Source organism: Ixodes scapularis, unplaced genomic scaffold, assembly GCF_016920785.2.
Source record: "Ixodes scapularis isolate PalLabHiFi unplaced genomic scaffold, ASM1692078v2 PGA_scaffold1__304_contigs__length_218370807, whole genome shotgun sequence".
In the NCBI taxonomy this organism is placed as follows: domain Eukaryota; kingdom Metazoa; phylum Arthropoda; class Arachnida; order Ixodida; family Ixodidae; genus Ixodes; species Ixodes scapularis.
In genome coordinates, this window is record NW_024609846.1 from 64,323,104 (window position 1) to 64,341,367 (window position 18,264).

The following is an 18,264-nucleotide window of genomic DNA, read 5'->3' on the forward strand; positions in this document are numbered from 1 at the left end:
CAGAAAGTTCCTTATTAACAAGTTCATCCTACCAGCTGTTGTTACCTTACATTTTGCCAGAACGACTCTCTGGCAAAACCTGTATTTTTTCTGCTCATCCACAAACCCATCAGATACTACTGCAGCAACCGAAACTTTACGACAAAGGTTTGTAAGTTGAACCGCATCCGATACAAGCTTCCAACTTCCAATGCTTGCACAAAAGACAAGAAGCTGCAAAACATCCCAGGCCCGCGCTCGAGCCAGGACAACTAACACCTCTCCGTCATCTCCAGCTATCGCCGATCATAAACCTATCAGATGCTCTGGTGAGGTCATTCGGATAGGCGAAAAGCCGGCCTTTTCGCCTATCTACCGCCCATGCCGCCCCACTGTGCGTCACATCTGCCGCGTCTGGCGACTCACACTCGTCGTAGAAGCCATAGATGCGGTTGATGGAGGCGCACTCATGGTTGCCCCGCAGGATGAAGAAGTTCTCAGGGTACTTGATCTTGTAGGCCAGCAGCAGGCTGATGGTCTCCAGGGAGTGCCTGCCACGATCCACATAGTCCCCCAGGAACAGGTAGTTGCTCTCCGGGGGGAAGCCCCCATACTCGAACAGCCTTAACAGGTCGTAGTACTGGCCGTGAGTGTCACCTGCAACCACATAACGATGAAGCATTACAAAAGACGGAAAGATCACGCTCGAGGCAAAGCATTTACCGGATTCTTAACCTGTCACTGACTGAAGATATAGACCCCCTGGAATTTAATTGCAAGTTTTACATCCTCTAGCTATCGTGGGTTTTTCAAAGTTCACATTTTGAAATGAGAGAAGGTCCAGTCTCGAGACTTCATTTTAAGAGCGCTTTGTTACAACTAGTAAAAAAAAAAAGTTCAGCCTTTCCACTCTCGTGAAGAAGGAAAACCAGCGAAGCTGTACTCTATACGCTGTGTGCTTTTTCTACGTCATCGTCTGTTTTTTGCACTGTTTCCTACGATAAATTCCCACCAATGCGCCCAATTATCCATTCTTCTATTATAAAAGAGAAGAGGAGGAAGGAACGCCAACCAAAAATGAAAAGGAGCCCAACGTTTCGAAACCTGCTTGGTTTCTTTTTCAGGGGTGACTGTGTGCGCGAGGAGCAAGTGGTCTTCTTTTACGGCAGTGGACGTGATGTTTTCGTGATCGTAATGTGGCTGAGCCCGCTGACATAGGCGGGTGGTAAAGCGCCAAGCGACCGATTGATGTTTTGCGGTGTGGTTTGGATGTGCCATGACTCAACAAAGAGCCTCTGCCGGGAATTGGTCTCAATGTCGAGGATGCGTGTGTTGTCGAAGTCAATGTGGTGGTCATTCGAGTCGCTGTGTTCCGCAACCGCGCTGCGCTCATGATCGAACTTTCGCACGTCGGTTTTGTGCTGGCGAAGTCTTTCTTTAAAGTTTTTGGTTTCGCCGAAGTATGTGGCAGGGCAATCCGCACAAGAAATCTGGTAAATAACGCCTTGCGCTCTTTCCTTGGGGGGACGATCTTTCGGCCGGGGCATCAGGTGTCCAAGTGTTGACACTGGTTTGTGGGACATCTGAATGCCTTCTTTTGCCAGCACACGCGCGAGCGCTTCGTTGGTTTCCTTTATGTAAGGGACGCAGATGCGCATGGTTGAGCGGGGATGTGCGATTTCTTGTGTTACGCCGATTGGTCTTAGGCGTCGATCAGACTTACGTTGACGACGAGCGATTCGCTGAATAAAACTGCGTGTGTAGCCATTATTTAGCAGGTCGGAGATGATGGTTTCTTCTTCCTTTTTTCTGCAGTCCTCCGACGAGCAAATAGTCTTCGCTCGGGACAGGAGTGCCTGGACGACCGACGCCTTGTGGCTCGCAGGGTGGTTTGAGTCAAATCGGAGGTAGCGCCCAGTGTGTGTCGGTTTTCTGTACACTGTGCATTCCAACTGATCTTTTTGTCTTTTGACCAGCACGTCAAGAAACGGCAGGGCGTCATTCTTTTCACATTTAACAGTGAACTGGATGGCCGGCTCGATGGAGTTGAGGTGTGCCAAAAAGTTGATGACATCTGACTTCTTCATAATGCAGAAGCAATCGTCGACATACCGTAAAAACACTTTAGGGCGTGCGGTGAAAGACTGCAGCGCACGTTGTTCAATGGCTTCCATTGTCAGGTTGGCCGTGGTGACGGAGATGGATGCGCCCATTGCGGTTCCGCTGGTCTGCTTGAAGAATTCTCCTTTAAAGCTGCTGAAGTAGGTGCTCCCCAAGCAGAACTCCAGCAGGCGGCACAGCTCGTCCACCGTGAGGCTGGTCAGTTCGCTCAGCTTCTTGTCTCCCTCGAGGGCAGCTCTGGTTGTGGCGACTGCCGGGGGATTGGCACGCTGGTGAAGAGCGAGACGACGTCGAACGACACCAGGCTGTCGTCATAGTTTACCTTTAGTTGCGCAACCTGTTCCACAAAGTGCCCGGTATTCCGCACTTTGTGGAACAGTCGTCAACGTAAGTCTGTTCGACTTACGTTTACGATGAATCGCTCGTCGTCAACGTAAGTCTGATCGACGCCCAAGACCAATCGGCGAAACACAAGAAATCGCACATCCCCGCTCAGCCATGCGCATCTACATCCCTTACATAAAGGAAACCAGTGAAGCGCTTGCGCGTGTGCTGGCAAAAAAGGCATTCAGATGTCCCACAAACCAGTGTCAACACTTGGACACCTGATGCCCCGGCCAAAAGATCGTCCCCCCAAGGAAAGAGCGCAAGGCGTTATTTACTAGATTCCTTGTGCGGATTGCCCTGCCACATAAATCGGCGAAACTAAAAACTTTAAAGAAAGACTTCGCCAGCACAAAACCGACGTGCGAAAGTTCGATCATGAGCTCAGTGCGGTTGCGGAACACAGTGACTCGAAATACCACCGAATGGACTTCGACAACACACGCATCCTCGACATTGAGACCAATTCCCGGCAGAGGCTCTTCGTTGAGTCATGGCACATCCAAACCACACCGCAAAACATCAATCGGTCGCTTGGCGCTTTACCATCCGCCTACGTCAGCGGGCTCAGCCACATTACGATCGCGAAAACATCTTGTCCGCCGCCGTAAAAGACCACTTGCTCCTCGCGCACACAGTCGCCCCTGAAGAAGAAACCAAGCAGATTTCGAAACGTTGGGCTCCTTTTCATTTTTGGTTGGCGTTCCTTCCTCCTCTTCTAATTGAGCTATTGCACAGTGCTCCTTATAAAAAGTTGGCGTCTACATTTGTGCAAAAATACCTTTTTCATGCAGTTGTTTCTGCCTCTGAACAGAAAACTTTAGAAGCTACATTAAAACTAGATAATGATTGTTTTGAAAAAAGAAGACAAAACTATATGTAGCCTGAGTTTCATTACTCTAGATCTAATATAAAAAAGTGTCCCTGAGCCACATCTTGCCTTAAAGGGATACTGAACCGAAATTTGGATTCCGCAAAGTAGGGCTGCACAAGTGTTGAACGGGACGCTACGAACCCCAAAACATCACTCGTACATCGATATCTCAAACGGATGGCCGTACTTTTGGAAAAGAAGGGCGCGATCAAGCGAGTTCTTTGACGTAACTGTCCTCCGGGAGAATTTGAGAATGAGGAGAAGCGGCCTCGCCTTTTCTCCTCCTCGCTTCGGTTCACCAGCTTGACGGGACGTAGCGAGGAGGGGAGAGAATGGGAATCGCGACGTGCCTTGTCTCGTCAGCCTCGTCGGCCGGGTTCAATCGCGCCCTTCTTTTAAAAAAAAATATGGCGATTCATTAGATATATCGCCGTATGAGTGATAATTTTTGGTTTTGCAACTTCCCGCCTATCCGCCCTGCCTTGTGTAGCGAGCTCGAAATTTCAATTCGGTATCCCTTTAAAGGGATACTTCAACGAAATTTAAAATATACCCGCCGCGTTCACAAATATGCTGAATATTATCCACAATATCTGTAAATGACAATCGCACGTTTGTATTGTGAACCTGATGGCTGCATTTTTCCTCATAAACTGCCCCCTCTGGCAACCGCTGGGAGAGCAGCCAGCGAAGAGCCCGTCACATTCATGACGTGGTTTGTCTCGGGACCTTACAGCCGGACGCAGCGGACACCTGCGAGCTATCCCGGCCGATCCCGCTCTGTGGACGTAGCCCGTGATACGCTTTCCGTGCGTCGCTGGGCCCCCTCTTCAAGGTCACATGACATTCACACGGCCTTGGATAGGCCCCGGTGGCTCGTAGCATCTGCTGAAAGCAGCCGAAGCACACCAGCGATCGGGCCACCGCAAGTAACCCCAAAGCTGTCTTTGTACGAATTCTGAGTGACTTCTATAATCTTGTCTCTGGGAGAGGAGAGTTCCTTCTTCAGCTCTTCTCTCGTCGTGGCCAGAGGCGAGACAGTTACCGTCACTACCCGTCAAGGCTCCTAGACGGGCATTACAAACGAGGCGTTACTGACATCCACCAGGTGCTCTCTGCTAATCATTTAATTCATTCACAAATTCCTTTTTGTGTCATTTTCAACAAGAAATTGGTGTGTCTGATGTGATAATGCTCCACTGAACACAAATAGACCAAGAAGTAAGCGCCGAAATTTTGTTGCAGTATCCCTTTAATATTTCCCAAATTTTCCAAAATGCTAATTTTTTTAGATTTTTTTTTTCTTTCTCATCTTACGATTAGGAGCAAGTTTCCCATTGGGCCGCATGTCTGGGTAATACTATATCCACACAATAATTTATTACCATTTTTTTATGCACTAAGATTAAGTTGTTGCCAGATGCAGGTCATTCCCAGTATCCTGCACAGCTTCTCTTCTGAAATGAACACTCTTCTCTCTCCCTTCTAGGGCAATGCTGCAGGCCAGCTGGCCCCCAAAAAGTGTTCAAACACATAAGAGGAAAGGGGGAGGAGACCTCACCACAAATCTTGAGTGGTGCTTCCAGCTCCAACAGTATAGGCTGGCTGAGGAACACTTCACGGGACTTGAGGCACAGACCACGGATCTCGTTCTCCGACAGCTGCACATTCTTGCCAGGCCGGGAGCCACGAACTGCGCCACAAAAACAAGTAGGAAGTTTAACTTCTATGAACTAAAGAAAAGCCTTCAAGAACATGCAGGTTTGGACACAGCATGTATCAGGGCCATTCTCCACATTAAAGCAATATTGACAGCGCGAGACGCGATTAGTCGGCAGTCACCTCCTTTCAACTTGTTTTCTCTCTCGGCATTTTGGCCATGTGGAGAAGAAGTGTAGCAGCTTCGCCTTCACGACCGAGATGGTCATTCCAGAATGACCAGTGATGTCATGGACTAAGATTTATCTTTTTTTGCACATAAAATTTATTTTTGACACTCGTGTCTCGACTAGACTGATTTAAAAAAAAACTATTTCCTCTCAAGGCTTTTTTAAACTCTCAGAAGATCTCCAAGGTTGCTATTGAAAATCCACTGATGCACGAATTCAGAAAAGATTAATTTGTCACGACCCAGAAACATGCGCAATTTGGTTCCGGCAAACAATAACTTGCTGGCTTTGGACATACAGTCAGTAAGATACCAAGTACATTATCAGTTTATGGGCTTGCTAAAAGTGATAACCTGTTGGCAGAAGTTCTAGATAATCTTGCATCCAATGATGACTGCCAATGCAAATAAATGGCCCTCCAAAACATCCAGAGATCTGAAGGGGATAGCATAAAGTGACAGTCTAAAAGCTGGTAGGCACCTCACAGATGATTCCTCTAAAAAAAGCCATGCCCTCCCAACCAACTGGCCTAATCAAAATCAAAAAGTGTGCAAATGTTTTTGTGTATCTTGAGACTGGCTGTTACAGTATTTTGACCTGTACATAGATCACTGCTCTGGTAGAGCTCCAAGAGACCTGGGAAGAGGGATCAAGTTCATTTTCACCTCCTAGCCACAAAGAGACCTCAGCTTGCAAGGCCACGCACTTGGACAGCACTTGCAGTAAAGTGGGCGAATGCAGAGAAGCGGCCGATGCGGCTACAATAACACAACCCGCTAGAGCACGAGACACACAATGGGATGCTTACAGAGTACTTAGAAATGCAAAGCAAATGTGGATTGACAGTTTAAGAGAGCCAGACCTAAATAGCAGATAAAAGGCCAAAAGAGCGGAAAGAAGGAGGGCTTTCTTTTTTCTTCTGGCACATCTATTGTGCAATAATTTCACAAGTTGGTCTTGCTCAATAAAAGTTTGTCAACCACCATTAAGCGACAACAGTCAGAGACAGTGGCGTCACTAGAGTCAGCGGCACCCGGGGCGATGTCCGCGGCTACACCCCCTTCCCCCCAGCTCGTTGCCCGCCGCGACCCTCCCCCCCCCTCCCTCTCGCGGCCCACCGCGACACCCACCGGAGCGCTGCACCCAGGCCCGTCTCCCCCCCCCCCCCCCCCCCCGCACCCCCCTTGTGATGCCACAGGCCAGAGAAGAAAATTATTCCAAAGCAACCACAAATAAAGAAGTACAAGCCATCCATCGGATGTCAAGAAAGGATATTTCAGCAAGCTCTATTTAGGACAATTGGAGTATTCTAAACGAGCAACCCAAAGACCTCACTGACACTGATGTGTGAAAATAAAGTAGTTTCTGCTTGATATCTAGTAGGAATGGGCACGAGATGCCATTACACTTTGACCAACGAAAATCTATCGGCACCGTTCCCCTCTTGCCTTGTGAACAAAATTACTTCAACAAATAACATTTCTTAGAATAACATCCCCCCCCCCCCCCCCCCAACTTGTCGAAAGGAAGATACCAACAGATATATTTTCAAAGAGGGTGATACAAGATTTCACTGACAACCAAAGTAATTCTTGAAAATCTGCAAGGTGGCCCAGTTTAGTAAAAGGTGACACTTTGTACACCCTTCTTTCTCTTCGATAGGATGTGGCAAAAAAGCAGAATTTTGAATATTACGATGTCTACAACCTATAAAAAACCTACCCTTATTTACAAGAAAATTAAAAGAGAAAACATACTTTTGACAATCTACAATTCATTTTATCTCTAAAAAGAAACACCTGCAAAATTTCAAGCACCAGTTTGCTGATCTATTTTTCCTACCCAAATACCTTATTCTCAAGTTTAAGTCCTGTGATGTGATTAGTCAGTCATTTGAAGCAACTAAAACTACATTCAGAACGGCAAAAAGACTTTTAGAATAGAAGCATATACTGTAAACAACTTAATTTTCGCGAATTTCGCAAATTGAAATGAATTGCAAAACTGCTTATCCCGCTAATATATCACCACACTATAAAGAATATACAGCCTACTCCTCCTACTCATGAAATATTGTGCCCACAAAATATTTCTACATTTCACATTTCGCCAAATTTCATAAATAGTTTCACGAAAATAGTTTTCATTCATTTAACTGCAAATATTATGTTTAAGATTCATCTATTGGGCTGTAAAACTAATAATTGTTTCCTCATTCCTGTGAAACTACTCATTACATCCACTGCATAAACTATAGTCATTTAGTTTTGCTGAAAAGCACCAGACACACCTACAGGTATATTGCAACGGCCTTTAATTTTTTTTAGAAAGCCCATTGCAGCAGTTTTTTTTTGTTGTTTTTTTTAAAGATATGACTGATGTATATAGCATGAACATTTGTAAATGTTTATTTTAGGTAGGACATGAAAGGAAAACTAAATGCACCGACATGTTTAACTTTCTATACCAAATCGGATATTTTGCTTAAGTTCTGAAGGTTGCAATAGAACTGAATTCTCGAATTCAGTTAAGAATAAAACTTTTGCTACTTCATCACCTATATCAAGGTGTCTGAAGCACGTGGCCCGCGACTCACTGGGATGCTGCCCGCAAGCAACTGGCTCCGAGTGCCCGTTCCCGTGTCCTGAGCGATACAAATAGTGATTTCATGTCACCAATATATTTTTGTTCGAAACATAGCTCTGCTCTTATTGGGGCGGAGATCGAGCAGTGGCGTTCCCTAACGGCCTCTCGGGAACTACCGCTGTGTGGCAAACAAACCTTTCGACCGCAGTCATTAGTGGATTCGCTGCCATAAAAGACGACGACGCAAGGCTCCTGAAAGGTATGTGGCCCTATTCTCTTCTCCTAAACGCATCTAGATAAACGTAATCTAGCCCCTCTTGCATTCAATGTCATCGAAGCCCTCTTCGAAGGCAAAACAAGCACATTCGTGGTAGTGACGAACTCAGATTTGGGGGGGGGGGGGGGGGGAGGGGCGGAAAATTTGTAAGGATACTATTGTCCCACCCCACTTTTTCTTGTGCACCGGGGGGGGATCCACCGATGTCAAATCGCCCTTCGAGAAGGGCGGAGAGGGGCGACTTTGTTTGGGGGGGCAGCTGCCCTCGTCGCACCCCCCCATTGGATCCGCCCAATGGGGGGGGGGGGGTTTGGATATCCTGACCCTCCTTGAATTCTGCATGTGTAAAACTTTAGGGTGGAGAAACAGGGGGAGGGGGAGGTTCTAATCATATGATACACCGATTTCCCCCCCCCCCCCCACTTTTTATGAAAATACCTGCATCCGCCCCTGTGCCGGGCCACATCCTGTTGGCCGTGTGCCCTGGACAGTGCGTGGCCGGCGCGGCCGTCCATGTTCTTCTAAATTATTCACAAAACATGCACACCACTTTTCAGTTACCCCGTCTCTTGCGACAATCATGGACAACATCGGCAAAATCAAGCGGCGTCTCGTTGAAGAGGACGTGCTTAACTGTGATCATGTCATCAAGTGCAGCGTTGCACCACAGCTGACGGCGGACAGTGTTTGCATCGTATTCGCCTCGAGATCGAACCGTGCCGCCACCGTGCGGCCGAAATTGGAAACGCGCGAAAGCGGGGATACCGCCGTGCGTCGTCTACTACGGACGCACGCTAAGAAGCATGGATCTCAACGACGCAAGCCCGTTTCAAACTGAGCTTGACACTCCTTATTAAATGTTTTATGTTTTTCTTGCTTCTTACTAAAGGTTGTGTTGCATCGTTTGCCATGCGTAGAAATTTAGCAAAGCAATTATTATTATTAATTCGGAAGCTTCCATAATCTTAGTGTGTTGTTTTTTATACAATCGCTGGTCCCACGTATTTTTGTTATCTCGCACAAACCGTGGCTTTCATAAAGCATTGAATGTTGAGTGGGTCTGTGGTTTGGTTAGAAAATTAATCCCACTGATCACTATCCTACAATAGACTAATCAATCAATAAATCCGTATGTTGATCTTCCCCGGTCATATTGCATAAAAGACGTTAAAACTACACATTCTTTCACTGGTTTTACTATGTCATAAATGGCATATTGCATTCCCATTCTAAACTTCACGTTGTGGGTCCTACAAAAATATGAACACGGGAAGCCTTTTAAAACGAAGTATCTTTTAACTTATTATTTAAACAGTATAATCACCCTCAGCGAAATGACAAGCACGCTGAAGTGGCTTACCGTGCAGGCCTGTGTCGCAAAAGAAGTAAAGACGTCAAAAATATTAAAGCGGGCATATTTTACTCCTTGTTGACTTTCTCCAGCATAAGACTCCAGTTAACCGGCAAAAAAATTGCAATTAAAGCATTACTTGAATGATCTGAAAGTTAATAGATGAACTGCCCAGTCCCGATATACGTTAGGTGAGGGCAGAGGGTGATCGGAAAGTCTCGTGAAGGTCGCTAGCCCTCATCAGTAAAAGAGTATCACTTCGGCCGATGCTGTCTGTGTCGTGGTGCGCGTCGTTTGTTTGGGTTGCAAAGTCTACCGTGTTTGAATACAAGATTATTTAGCCAGAAATTTATAGTATTAGCCTCTTGACATCCGCAGCCCTCACCAAGAAGATTGAAGCGGGTGAACCCACACTACCGAGAAAAGCATTTAATAATAACATTGCTGCGTCGCTCTGTTACACTCGTTTATTACAGTCACAGCTGATATATTAGAACAGTTTGTTTGACTTGTTTCAGTTGTCCTGCCAACCGTGCAGTTTGCAGATTTTAACTAGAAGAGACACCCTCTCCTCATTGCAACGCAGTAGATTTGTTCAGACTTCAAGAAACTTATCCATACTATGGCAGAGTAAAAGGGCAGAAGAACTCAATAACATGGTAATTTCCAATACAGCGCTAACTTATCTTCATCCTAAATGTTTATATTACTGCAAAAGCTAGACGTTAAAAAAAAAAAAAAATAGAAGCTGCGATTTCACAGCCCACAGTACCAGTGTTATGTTATCTGGGTTGGAATTTATTATTACTTTTTTTTTAATTCCCACGTTGATGAACCGATACATCCGTTTTAAAATAAAGAAATATTTAACATAAATATTCCAGTTCAGCCGGAGACAGGCATCGGTCGTGGTGATCCATGCTTTCCAACGTCTGCCTAGAGCAGACGACGCACCCACAGAAGCGATTATATAAATTTGGGCCGCACGCTGGCAACACGATTTGATCTTCACTTAAGCACCAAACAGTACTGCATCCTTTTCCGCTAGAATTGTTTTCCCACCGACAGTATGCGACAAAATAAACGCAAGAATCTACGCCATTTCGCGCGCGACCGTGGAGAGCCTATGGGGCGGCCGTTCTCCTATCCCCGCTTTGATGATGATAGCGCGACCGTAGCGCCACCCCTAGGTCGATCTCGAGGCCAATACTTGGGTAGTAATTCAATTAAAGTAATTAAATTACTGTAATTTAATTACTTTTCTTGGTAATTGTAATTACTTTATAGAATCAGTAATTACGAAATTTCAGGCACAATTACAATTACTTTTGCAAAACTTTTGCAACAAACAATGCAAATTTCAGGCACGATCAACTCCAAATTTCAATTACAATTACTTTTGCAAAACTTTTGCAACAAACAATGCTTTATGCAAAACATAAAGCGTTGTTTGTTGGTTTGTTGCTTACACAGCAAGCTGAGAGACAATCCTCTTTGGAGCCCACCTCGCAGCGCTGTGCAGTGTAAACATGCCAAAATATTGAAAGAAAAAAATTTAGCTTCTGCTTTCAGCAGAGTTTGAAAATTTTAATTGTCTATGAAGTTATTTGTTTTTCTTTTTTGCCAGTTTTTTACGTCCATCTTCCAGTACTGTCGCATATTTGTATCTTTGTATTATTTTCAAGTGTATTTCCTTTTGGTTTTACCTCGGATATTATTTGCATAAGCAATTCGTTAGCTGACCTCGCACCTGCGAATAGTGACACCAATGCTTCGGGAGCCCCGATTCAGCTCATGTATATTTCTGAGCCATTATAATTTCAACTCAATGTAAAATAATCTACAATACCATGATGTCTGCATGTGAATGCAGTAATATTAGCACGTGTGGATTTTAGTTTCAATTAACACCTGTAAGTATTCAAATTCGACTAATTGTCGTATTTTTATTTGCCTGGCTAACAAAAGTCTGGCAACCCAATTTTTTCTCTAGCGATCTGGTGTCTTCCAGCATATGAACTAATTTATTATAATTTATTAAAATATAAGAATGTAGTGCTCCATTGGCCCAAACTGTCAATTTCTATCATGAATTTAACACAATTCATAAAAGAAAAGTACAATATCTGACATTAATGCAGCGATGCTAAAGACTCCTCAAATATTGCGGCAAGGAATGAACAAATATGTTGCATTCTATACAACTCGTTTAGAGTTATATGGCCCAAGTTGGGCAGCTCACAGAAATAAGTAATTGTAAAGTAATTGAATTATTTCTTATGTAATTGTAATTATTTACTTTTCATGTACCGTAAAATACAGCGCATCCGCCCATTCTATTAAGTGCCCATTACCAAATTTGTAAGATCGCGGAAAATATGCACAGTACATTTATATGTAAAATTGGTGACCGGACAAGCGCCCATCCCCAATTTTATTACGATTATCTTCACACTTTGAGTGGGCACTAGCCCGGTGTTTTACGATAGTAATTGTAATTAAAACTACTCTTGAAGCCAAGTAATTCTAATTGTAATTAAATTACATTTTGGAAGTAATTTACCCATGTATGTCGCATTGTCACGTATGTGCTGCACTCCCCTGCGCTGCATATACCAGGTTCGAAAGCATGCTTCAAGCACTGCGGTACGCAGCAAGCGCGCACCATATCGCTACAAACAAATATGCAGCAAGCGCAGAAACAATGCGGTGTACACTAGGCAAGTGCTGGCGTCGGAGTTGTTTGCCACGCAGCGATTGTTTGTGGTGATGATTATAATGAATCTGCACCCCCCATAGTTCGATCTCCTCACCAATGATGTATTCACATATATTTTATACTATTGTTTATACTTGCCTTGTGCTAAGTTTTAATTTCTACTTTCCAACCAGTGTCGTGTTAATCGCCCCTCGACTACACAAACTCTCGCACAGCAGTAGCAACAGCCAAAAATAAAGCTATAAACTCGGGAAACTTGCCTTAAAAAAAATCGGCAAAAAAAGAAAAAATTGTAGACTATTGCTATAAAAATTGTCACAAAAGCAAAAACTGTTCTGTGAATACTATTTTCCCGAAGACATGTTGAGCTTTATTAATTCCTGAGTGAATTGAGCAACGAGAATGGCAGTGTGCTCGCTCTCTTGTTCTATTAAAAGTTGTCCTATGAACAAACCAGAGCGAAAGAGGTTACTCGCACAACTGAGAGTTTACAAAAAGCAGAGCACGAGCATGAAGTAACAAAAGTTTCTGCCGAGTCTTCTACCCTACACTTCACCTTCTGCACAGCTAGTCTGTATAGGACAGACGTTACCATTATGGGGAGGCAGGATTTGATGCTGTCCCCATCACCTTTACTCTTGTACAGCAACCTCCTCCTGCTTTGTCGCCAAGTATTGGGTACTCCCCCCCAACCATATTTTTTTTCTATTGTTCGTTGCAGCTTAAATTTAGTTGTTTTGTCCAGAATTTTAATGAGTCATTGGTATGCCATCTGGCCCAGTTGAGGTTTCTGCTAAACCGCTGCTTTTCTGTTCTTTTGGTGTTATCCGTGGTACTTCGCCAACTTCTTGTTGGCCGTTGCTACAATCTATTTTTTCTGCAATTTCTGGATGCTCTAGAGGTGTGCCCCTCCCCTTCTACCTGTGTCCCATCACCAATAGTTCATGAATGGTGATGCACCTGTCTTTCTACCCTGCGAACTTACGTCTTCTTGGCTGCCCTTCTATCATTTTGGTTAAATCCCCTCATTCATTTTATTTTGTCTTTTTCAATCTTCTCCTGGATCAAGGCACATGCCGCTGATATCTTTTCCTGGCAGTCCTTCCATTCTTCCTCTATTTCTTGTGCTGAAGCATTCCTCTTTTTTGCTCTCCTACACTTCCTGGATGCCCTTTGTCTCCGATTTATGGCTGCTTTGGCATCCTTATCCCACCAGCTTTTTGGCCTGTATTTATTCTTAAATCTGGCTTGATTTCATCACTCCAACTCTTTTCTGAATCCAGCGATGTGATTAGCCACTCACTTTGTAGCCTTTTTTGGAACAGGCCAAAGTCCATTATGAAGCAGCAAAAAGTAATTTTTGGAGCGCACTTCATTTTTATTCATACTACTGTGAATATTACATGCTAAGATTCGTGTGTTGGTCTATTAATTAAAAATTATGCCTACTTTGCCTTCCAACTTCTGTGCAATGGCAGGTTTGATTCCCTCTAACACAGCTGTTTAGTTGCACATAGGAGCACTACGCATGGCAGCAAGATTCTCATTGATGAAGGATACTATGGACAGCTGTGAATGGTCAATTTAGGTGTGAAATAAAATGGAAACAGAATAGTATATTCCACTGAAATAATGGACAAAACATTTATAAAGGTGATAACTGAACAAGAGTTGAAATAAAAATAAAGCTGTAGGGAAGTTTATATAGTTTCTTGCGAGCACCCTTGCTAAACCTTGAATTTGAAAAAGACATCGCCAGAATACCGCAGTCTAAAATAATAGCTGCCGTCTTGTTGAAAAATTTTTCCTGCAACTGAGAGCTGTTAAATTAACATTCACGAAGCAAGGTAAGCAAAATCTGTTTACTTCAAGGTTTTCGCTTCACTGCAGTACACACGAGCACGGTGAGAAGAGCACTCAACAAAGCTAACTTATCTGCCAGAGTAGACTACGAACATAAGGGGTATTAGAAAGATTCCGAGTACTTGACACTGACAGAGAGATCAAATAGGATAGTATGCATTTGTGGCTGTAATAGAAAATTTTGAATCGCACAAGCCTACCCTCATGATTCAGACGTGTAGCGGGGCCTGAGCCATTGTATTTTCAGTATTAGAGGGAAACTCCGCTTCATTTTTCTCTTTGAAAAAACCATGCAGTCCTCTTCCGTATCACCTAGGAAAACCACGCGTCAAATATTACAATCTTGTTCTGTCTGAATGTTTCTTAAACGGTTCGGCAAACTTCGCAACACGCCAAGTTGCCGAAATTGGCCGACTCTAGAGGGCGAATTGAGGTGCTACCAACAGTGCAGTCAAGGCTATGGCATTGGGAAAGCCAACACCGGGCTAAACGTCATTACCATTGCCCCTTTTTGTTTGTCTCTGCTTCTCCGGGCAAGCGTAACGGGTGATGTGAGCAATTTTTCCTTTCGGTGTTCAGTGGTGTCCACGTGATTGGCGTAACGCGCCTGCGCAGTGCGCTTCTTGAGTGCCGATTGGCCGTCACCGCAGCCTCCCGCGTAACAACACAACCGCCGTTGTCGTCTCGCCGTTTGTGATTATTGTTTCTTGCGAGTTACATTCACACTATGTATGCAGAAGTCGTCAAATGGCGTAGACACCAAAATGTGGTGAAGAGTGCGGTACAGACGACATTTGCGCCTAGCACACGCCCACCCCAATGGTGGCCCACACGCCCGTCCCAATCCCGCCAGTCGTTGCACAGAGGTTCACATGACATCTCATACCACATGATAGCCATGTTTGGATGGATGGATGGTAATGGCTATACCCTTTGTAATGGGCGGCAGCTTGCACCACCTAGCCGAACATTTCGTCATCCCTTCTTTCTTTTTTTTAAATTCGTATGAATTTTGTTATAACAGACCTCCCCCTCTCTTAAATTGAAATTATTGCTGATTTTTATCTGTATTTTCTTTCTTTTTTTTATCCTTCCCCAGATCTCTTCCACCAATCTTCCAATCTCCTCTTAGTTACCGCAATTCTTTCCCTATCCATTCGTCCATCCATGTACGGAAAAACCAGTGCCCCCTCCAAATCCGTAGTCATTCCCCCAAGAGGGTGGGACGAAACCCCGTGCACCTTAAAATTACATGTTCTATAGTTTCTCTTTCGCGGTTGCATACGTCGCACAGAGTGTCTATTATGGCGGCCAGAGGCCAATGTTCCCAGACGGAGCCAAAGTTTCGCTTTCGATTTATCCTCATGTTTAATGAAAGATTTAAAAACATATATCCCTTTTTTCACAAAGCAAATTACGTAGTGCCTTTTATTATGCTTTTAATCTGAAATCACTAATTATCCCAAAAGTTTTGGAATTGAGCAGAGTTGCCGTTTCATAAAAAGAAGTCAAGTTTTGGCGCATTGTTATGCAAATTCTTCACATTTGGGTTAAATGTAACAGGATAAACCCTTTGGCACAGCAATCGCAGCACTGTGAATATTTCTACTAATTCACTGTACGACCCCTCTCCCTCTGCTTGTGTGGCTAACGTGTCCTCAATTTGTTTTGCGTGTGCATGCACCAACTCGTTTTGGAGTGTTGTTCTCCCCAGTATGCGAATGCACTGTGACAAAGCGAGGTATGTGGAATCGCCATGCCTACTCCACAAATGGCACTTCTCTGCAGTGCATCAGTGCGAAGCGAGATGCGCACTCAATGGAACTAATAAACCCAACCGAGCAGGCCACTAACAGGAGAAATATTACGGAACTGTCAAGTACTGTCAGAGTTCGAGGAATGAAATCTAATAATATGTTATTAAAACAACATTTTAACTTTTTTTTTTTTTTAATTTTTGTAATGTAACAGTAACTCTAATAGTGTAGCAGGCTATTAATTTCAGTACTGAGAAAATTAAATTTTGGCAGAAATTGACGATTTTGGTGAAACATAGTGGAATATAGCAGGGTGAGCACTTGGGCTAGTTTGCAGGAACACCACAGCATTCAATCGCTGATACGATCGCTTCTATCATACAATGCCTCGAAAAATATGTGCATTTCAGTGTTTTAATTTTATTGTTACTTCTAAGTACAATGCTAAGCCTCCAGAACCAGCGAACTCCCACACAAATTTCTACAAGCGTTAGCCCTCCATCCCACCAAAGCATACATCTGGACAGGGTGCGACAGCCTTTCAAAGATACGAGAGAAAAAATAAGACCCTTCGACATTCCACTGATGTTGAATTCTCCTGACAATGCATCAACCGAAACCTCCGCAGCTGCGGCAAGGTCAAAACTGCAACGAAACATGTGGTGCTACATTGAGACACGACAGCAGGTCTGCGATCTCTTCACAAATTCCCACGTCCAGCAGGAAATTCACGCTGAGACTCTAAAAAATTGAATAACAGAAACAACCACCAGAAATTACTCTCATATGCAACCAATGTCACGAGGGCACCAGATTCTCCAATGGTGCCGGTGCAACGCTCGCGCTGGGGGGGCGGTGCAGCAACAACCAGAGAGAAAAATTAATCTCACTGAAGCGCCGTCAAGGACCCAATGCAGGATAGAAAACCTGTCCAATCTGCATTTTCATTCATACCTAACCTCACCACACCCAGCAACACGAAAAAGGAGCTGCCTGTGACCTTCATTTGTACGTGGAATTGCGGTGCAAAACCGGTGTCAGGTGGTTGACAACAAACTCGCTGTTGAGCTCGTGGTCACCCACCAACACCCCATGGCGATCACGTTCAGGGCAGCAGAAGAAAAGGGAGTGACAGCAAGAAAACCGGCGTACTAAGCGATGGAGTGCGCAGCCTCTCACCTTTTGAGCAAAAAAGCAGTCGGCGCATAAACAAGGGAACAACCCACGATGTCGTAATAAGATGGGCTCGGATTTATCGCTTCTCGCCAGGCGAAGGCCGAGCTAGATTTGTTTTTGGGTACCCGATATAGATAAGGTTATCGACTCTCCCCTCGCGAAGATGCAACCCAAGGCCGCGCCGACACAATACAAAACACGGTTACCTGAGTCGTAACGGGAGGAGACAAAAATAAAGGTAGTACACACGTACAAAACAAACTTGCGCCCAGAGCAAAAAAAAATAAAAATAAAGTTCGCACGCGGTGGTGGTTGTGGTGGTCAGGCGAGCGGCAGCGACGGGTGCGAACACACGCCGGAGGAATAGGGCACGCGACGTGCTTGGCTTCCCCGATCCCACGCGCTACTCCCGTCCTTTGGGGCATCGGCTTTTCCTCCGTGTACCTAAACGACCCGTGGCGCTGGCGGCGCACTCACGCTGTTTCATTCGTTATAAAAAAAAAAACAAAAAAAAACCTGTTCCCCTTTGGCGCGCCATGCAAATACCGACCGGCTTGCCGGCTGGTTTGCCGGGCGGGCCACTGTCGCACTCCTGCCTGCGAGAGCCTTCTAAGTCCGCTCACGTTCTGTCCACACTTTAGTTACAAACGCCCTAACGGGGAAAAAAGAAAGAAAAAGAACGGGGTTCGGGGGGTCGCTTTTATTTACGAGAATGGAGCACCCGAGCGCGCTAAAAATGGAGCTTTTTTTTTCTTTCCTCCGCTTCGCTCCCACTGTCCCAAAAGTAATCAATTTTTTTTTCTTTTTTTTCTTTGGTTGGCCGGCTTCCGGGGCACACTACAGTTGCAGGTCTCGTACGACCGGCAAACGATTAAATTAGCGACCACGACGCGTGTGGAGGGGTTCGGTTCGAACAGATGTCCCCCGCGTTCCACCTGTCAAGCGGATTTTGTCACGTGTAGCGACGAGCGCGGCCGAAACCCAAACATGCACGAAAGCAGCCAGCGGCACCGCCGTTCGCTAGGACTACCCGCACCACAGAACGCTTCTCGGCGGACTCACCTTCGAGGAGCCTTGCCAGCACAGTGTCTATGTTAAGTCGCTCAGGCTGTTCGGCCATCGAATGAGATTACCTTATTAGAGATAATAAGGAGTTAGCGCTCACGCCGACCACCTCCCTCGCCGTGTATAAGGAGGCCGATCACAAATTATCAAAGTCGGCCGACATTAATCCGTGACGTCAGCGGAGCGCGGGGACTCAATCCCCCTGCCGTCGACTGCAAGAAGC

At 45.0% G+C, this 18,264-nt stretch overlaps 1 protein-coding gene across 1 annotated transcript in view; it reads right to left on the reverse strand.

Moving 5' to 3' along the window:
- Nucleotides 1-18,245, reverse strand: part of LOC8039815 (serine/threonine-protein phosphatase alpha-2 isoform) — a 30,022-nt gene extending 11,777 nt beyond the window's left edge. The window contains exons 1-3 of the mRNA XM_029981237.3: nt 18,039-18,245; nt 4,920-5,051; nt 406-636 (exon numbers count right to left, since the gene is read on the reverse strand). Of these exons, the coding sequence (XP_029837097.2) occupies nt 406-636; nt 4,920-5,051; nt 18,039-18,096 (421 nt within the window). The 5' untranslated portion in view covers nt 18,097-18,245. The remainder of the gene's footprint in view (nt 1-405; nt 637-4,919; nt 5,052-18,038) is intronic.
- Nucleotides 18,246-18,264: the final 19 nt, after the last annotated feature.